Below are 6,000 nucleotides of genomic sequence, written 5' to 3'. Positions count from 1 at the left end.
AAAGTGTCATTAAAAACAAAAAGAGTTCACTGGTTAGAATGAGAACGTGTCAAGGCAAAGTAAACTCTCCCATCCCCAAAGGGCATTACCTAGATCTGCTTTTATGTGCGTCAGAGAGTACACCTATAGCAAGCACACATATCAGTGTTAGGCTTCTTCAGTACAGTACGTAAGCTTAGTGTTAGTATCTCTCAGACGTGATCTACTGTTACTTAGATAAACGTGGTGCCTATTGAGACAACAGAGGATAGAGCTACAGGTGTTCAGTAAGGCTACAAAAACATTTAGTTGATTTAGTTAATGGGTTTTTAATGGCTGTAGTAATTGAGTGAGGCAACTCTGGGGCATTTGCTGTGAAGAATTCTATTTCTTACTGAAGAATAAATAATTATTGGATGAGTGTTACAACAGTGTGACTAATGTTTGAAATTACCATTTTTCTAAAAATTTTTCTATAAACTTTCAAAAGTAGCAATGTTTGTAGTTACTACAAATCAAGCTTTGGAAGTCCCCCAAATAAAGACTGCTTTCCTTTAAGGAAAAAAAAAATTGCAATTTTCTGGCATGAGGGCATAGTGCATTTCACTTAAGCATTGCTATAGTTTAGACTCAGGCTCCTTGTCTGTTTCATGAAAGGTACTGTTAGGTAAACTGGATTTCTGTCAACTCCCTGGCATTTCCCTTAAATTTATTAAATCTGAAGAAAGGATACTGGAAATAAAGTTGTAGGCCTGGTGCTTCCTAGAGGGCTGAGGCCAGGTGTGGGCATCCAGCAGTGTTCCCAGGTTGTTTATCTCAGTCCTTGAGAACAAGAAATGCATGTTGGGATGGTGGTATTTTAGATGTAATCAAAGAACCCTCTAATTTACTAAAGAAAAAGTTCTATAACTTTGGGAGGTAAGAATCCCTTCATTACTAAGACAAAGCCCATGCTTTCTAGTAAAACAAAAGAAACACCCCAGAATGTTAACAGAATTTATCTCTAGGGAATGGAAGTACAGGAGATTTCTTCCCCCCCAACCCGCTTTTCTGTATTTTATAGATTTTCATTAAAGAGCAAGTATTATTCTTACAATGAAAAGCTGTATTTTAACAAATTTATAAGATAACACAAAATTAATTAAAGCATGAGGCTCCTTTGATTATATTAAGTCCAATATTCAGAGCATTGGATAGAGTTTTTAGAAAGACTTTGTCTCAATTTGGGGGAATAATTAGCCCTATACTAAATGGTGCTCTAGTCTCACCTAACAAAGCATAAAAGTCATACTGAAGTGATCAAACTGTTTCCAAGTAATTTAACCATTTCCCAGAACAAAACTCAAGATTTTTCTTGGTGCTTACTCAGATGGACACTTGATCCACAGTAGCTGTGGCTCCTCTGTTCATCCTTGGTCCATTGGGAGCCTCGTGTTTATCCCACTTAATCTCAATGCCCAGCTCAAATGTCATTTCTTCTCAGTAGTTTTCCCTGACCCACATTCTTTCTAACCCTTCCTGTCATCTGTATTTCTATAGCACTTTACCTCTCATTATTATCACCTTTTCGTTTAGTAGGCATGACACTCTCCCCGCATGTTTGTAGCTTGGGAGCTCCTTGAGGGCAGATATCATATTCTATTCATTCTTTTATCATAGTGTGGTGGATTGAAAATGGCCATAAATTATTTTCTATTCAAGAAGTGGAGTGTATTTGCCCTCACACTGAATCATGGCTGGCCTTGTCACTTACTTTGATCTGTGGAATGTGGCAGGTGACAAGCTGCCTTGAGCTGCTGTGTGAAGTCCAGGTACACTCCCAGAGAGACTGTGTGGAGAGAGAGATGGCTGCCTGGCCAGCCTCCAGCTCTTCCAGCCATCCCAGCTGAGATGTCAAGACTTGTGAGTAAACCCATCTTCAATTTCTAGCCCCAGGTGAATCTCTAGATGACTGCGGCCTCATGAATGGGCCTAGCTAAACCCAGCCCAGATTGCAGAATAATGAACAAATACATGACTATTGTTTTAAGCCACTAAATTTTGGGTGGATTGTCATGCAGTAATAGATCACGGAAACACAGAGTATCTGGGTTATGGTGAGTCTTCCAATAAGCGTTTGTCAAATTAAATTTATTTTTGTATTTATTTATTTATTTTGGCTGCACCATGCAGCATGCGGGATCTTAGTTCCCCGACCAGGGATCGAACCTGTGTCTCCTGAATTGGGAGTGTGGGGTCTTAACCACTGGACCACCAAGGAAGTCCCAAATTAAATTTAATTGTAAGATACTGGATGGGTAAAATTGGTCCAGATGACCCTCATGGTCCTTTTTAACACTGAGATTCTATCATCTCAAGACACTTAATGACCTTGGATTATGCCATTACTTCCTTTATTTCTACCTATAAATGAGAGTTGAATCTAGATGCAATTGGGCATCTTAGTCCATTTGGGCTGCTATAACAAAATACCATCGACTGGGTGGCTTATAAACAACAGAAATTTATTTCTCACAGTTCTGGAGGCTGGGAAGTCCAAGATCAAAGTGCTGGCAGATTAGATGTCTGGTGAGAATCCACTTCCTGGTTCATAGATGGCTGTCTCCTTGCTGTGTCCTTATATAGTGGAAGGGAGGAGGGATCTCTCTGAGGCCTCTTTTATAAGGGCACTGATCCCACTAATAATTGTAAGAGTGACCTAATCACCTCCCAAAGGCCCCATCTCTTAATACCATTATCTTGGATATTAGGAGTTCAACATGTGAATTTTGGGTGACACAAATATTTAGATCATAATATTCCATCTCTGGTTCCCCAAACTTCATATCCTTCTCACATATCATCAACTCAAAGGTCTAAGTCCAAGGTCTCATCTAACTGTCATCTAAATCAGATATGGGTAAGATCAAGTTACAATCCATTGGGCTTTGTGACATTTAATGTATTAATATTTAGAGACAGCACCTAGGGTCACCTATTTTGACCAATCTCTTTTCCAAACCTAGTTTTCTGCAGTTGTATTGATTTCACTTAATTTCTTATATGTGAAAATCATGCCCCATAACCCATTTACTGTAGAACATAAACTACTTTGAGATTTTTTCAGTAATGGAGAAAAATACTCTTTCAGATCTGGCCTATACTAGTTTTTTAGTCTTTAAAATTTTTCTCCAATTTCTTATTAGAGATATAAAATCTGCAATGATGACCATACAATGAAAAGTGAGCTAACCAATCCAAACCATGGCATTTTGTAAAGTTTGAAACGTCTTAGAATTTCAGGCAATCTGCATTTTGGAAGAAGACTCAGCCTTTGAATTGTTACTCACTTTACCCTTTCTTTAATGCTGAACTGTTTACAATCAATTGACCATTTTTCTTCATCTCATTATTTCAGGAGGGGATGGATGCTATGGATTTATGAAGAATATGCTTTAAAGATAGGCTATAGTCCAAGCATCAGGTTGGTCTTTCTGAGGTCATGCATGAAAATCAAGATTTAGCTATGTTGCATTTATAACAGAAAGGTCCGAAGTCTAAACTCTACTAGACTGTCAGAAGCCATTGGTTCTGTGTTTAAAGACCTTCCTCTGATGGAAATGTGGGAATGGAAGGGAGCTGGAGTGAGAGGGCGGCAGCCCACAGAAACTGGGCTCTCCGTGCACTTTCTAGTCTCCTGTTTTAAATGTGAAATGTTTTCTTGGTTTTGAAACATTTCTGTGCTTGCTCCTGCCACCCTGACAGCCTGGTTTGAACCAGTTTCTGGTTGAGTCCTTGGTGCCATGTTAATCACCCTTAGGCTCCATCTGGATGTGTCCCTGGGTGCCCAGCTTCTGTACTTACCCATGGTTACCACTCTTGGTCCCCCGTTTGGTTCTGCCCTCCTAGCAGTCATTGGAACCTACTTTCAGTCTAGCTCTTTCTCATCCCCCAGATGCAAGGTCATTGTCATTACCATAGGAAGAGTTTCCTTGACACCCAAGGTAGGTTCAGGTCCTCCTGATGTATGCCCTCTTTGTTTCCTGTATTTTACCATCAAGGTACTTATCCCAATTTATAATTACCTTTGTCATCTATTCTGCTTATTTTTGTGTCTTCAGCACCTGGAACAGTGGCTGGCACATAGTAGGAGTTCAATAAATGTGTTGAGTAAACATGAACAAATGAAGCTTGTAACTTGGGCCCCCATCTCTTTTAGGGTACAATTGTATGTGACCTTGGGCTAGTTACAAAACTTATGTCTCACTTTATGCATGTGTAAAGTAGGGAGGGATAATATTGTTTTATTTACCCCACACTTTGGGGTGCTGTGTATATAGCAGATGCTTAGTAAATGTTTGTAGAATGAATAAATGCACCTGTTATCTCTGTGATAAGAGACACTTATTTTAAGAAGTATTTCCTTCATCTAACAGGTGAGAGAAGTTGATTTTCTAAGCAAGGGGAATCTTGTTTACTGAGTGGGAAATAAAATTCAGTATTCCCAATGCCTTTGCCCAGGGGTTTATATTTCTTTTCAGGTTGTACCTTAATACTAGATATTTCTTAGTGGAGGAGGGGAAATTTTTTTAAATGAATTTGGACCAAACTAGTGATTTGATTGACTTTTCCAATTCCTAAGGGGTTTGTGTCTGTCACAGATTTTAACTGTTTGGTCCACCAAGAGTACAGATTCTAGATTGCCCAGATCTTAAAAACCTGTAAGAAAGAAGCAACGGCGAATGTGAATCTGAAGACCAGGGGGAGTTCTATAGAGCTAACATTCTCATTGGGTGGTACAGCTTATTGGCCTTCTGAAACACTGTCAGGATAAGATCCTGACCCTGGAGTGATGGCAAAAGTGCTTTTAGCCTAAAAGTTCTTTGTACTACAAGCCTTCACAGGCTGGCCTTTTATTTTGCTTTTTGCCACACTGCACGACATTTGGGATCTCAGTTCCCCGACCAGGGATCAAACCCACACCCCCTGCATTGGAAGCCCAAAGTCTTAACCACTGGACCACCAGGGAAGTCCCAGCCTGGCCTAACTTAACCTATTTACCCCCTATTTCCCACTGCAGCAGTGCAGTGAAGATAACATATAAAGTACAAATGCTACACACTTTTTCTTTTTTTTGCTCATCTCTTCCCCACCGTCTCTACCTACTTCTGGAATTTCTTCCACCTGACATTTCCTTCGGCATACAGAATACAGAAAAGGTAGAAGATGCAGGAAGGGTCCAAATGTAACTAGAGTTATGTATTTTATTTGAGCCTCATCTCTTTAGAGAAAGGGGAACACAGATGAGAGGAATAAGTTAGAGATGGTCTGAAAAAAAAAAAGCACAGAGGTGAGGGGTGTGAAGAAGGAAATCCTTCAGTGGAACATCTGCTGAAGGTGAAACGAAGTGAACCTGGATAAGGAATTCAGAGATAATTCTTGGTGTTTAGTATTGTGATCTGGGAGTGAGATCCCAGCGCTGAGGAAGGAAGAAGGCCAACAGGTGGAGGAGTCCCAAGGCAAGTACTGCTAGTCTGTAACTAGCCTACGTCTCCAGACCAAGTGGCCCCATTTGGGTGGGGAGGATTTGCTGAGGGAATCTGACCCCTTATTCTTAGCTCATCTACAAGGTATCCTCACTGGCGTTGCTCTGGGATGTAAATGAATTCATAAGTTGATGCCTCCTCTCTACTGACTGTGTCCTAGGCTGAGTCTGAGGTGGGAACTGGGGAGTTATAGACTGATACAGAGGCTAGTACTGCTGCTGAGACCTTGGCCTGGATATGGGCTCAGGCTTGGTCTCTGTCTCTGGATCCAGCTCAGATTCAGGCTCCAGCTCTGATTCAGGCTCCACCTCGTGATCCAGGTCTAGGTCCGGATCTAGCCCAGTCCCTTGTTCTGACTCCTGCGTGGGATACAGATCAAAGTCTAGCTCTGATTCCTCCTCTGTTACTGGGTCCTGGAGTATGGTGAAGGCTGGACTTTTACTTCTGGGGGCTTCTATAAGATGGCTGCTCATTTTATGTTTTGATTCTTCTTTCT

At 40.8% G+C, this 6,000-nt stretch overlaps 1 protein-coding gene across 1 annotated transcript in view; it reads right to left on the bottom strand.

Moving 5' to 3' along the window:
* Nucleotides 1-5,710: 5,710 nt before the first annotated feature.
* The window catches only part of SLC26A8 (solute carrier family 26 member 8), a 70,922-nt gene continuing 70,632 nt past the window's right edge, over nt 5,711-6,000 (bottom strand). Inside the window, exon 20 of the mRNA XM_060110735.1 lies at nt 5,711-5,998. Coding sequence (XP_059966718.1) covers nt 5,711-5,998 — 288 coding nt within the window. The remainder of the gene's footprint in view (nt 5,999-6,000) is intronic.

Source organism: Mesoplodon densirostris, chromosome 10 (genome assembly GCF_025265405.1).
Source record: "Mesoplodon densirostris isolate mMesDen1 chromosome 10, mMesDen1 primary haplotype, whole genome shotgun sequence".
Classification (NCBI taxonomy): Eukaryota; Metazoa; Chordata; class Mammalia; order Artiodactyla; family Ziphiidae; genus Mesoplodon; species Mesoplodon densirostris.
Note: the sequence above shows the minus strand (reverse complement) of the source record. Positions and strands in the feature narration are given on the sequence as shown.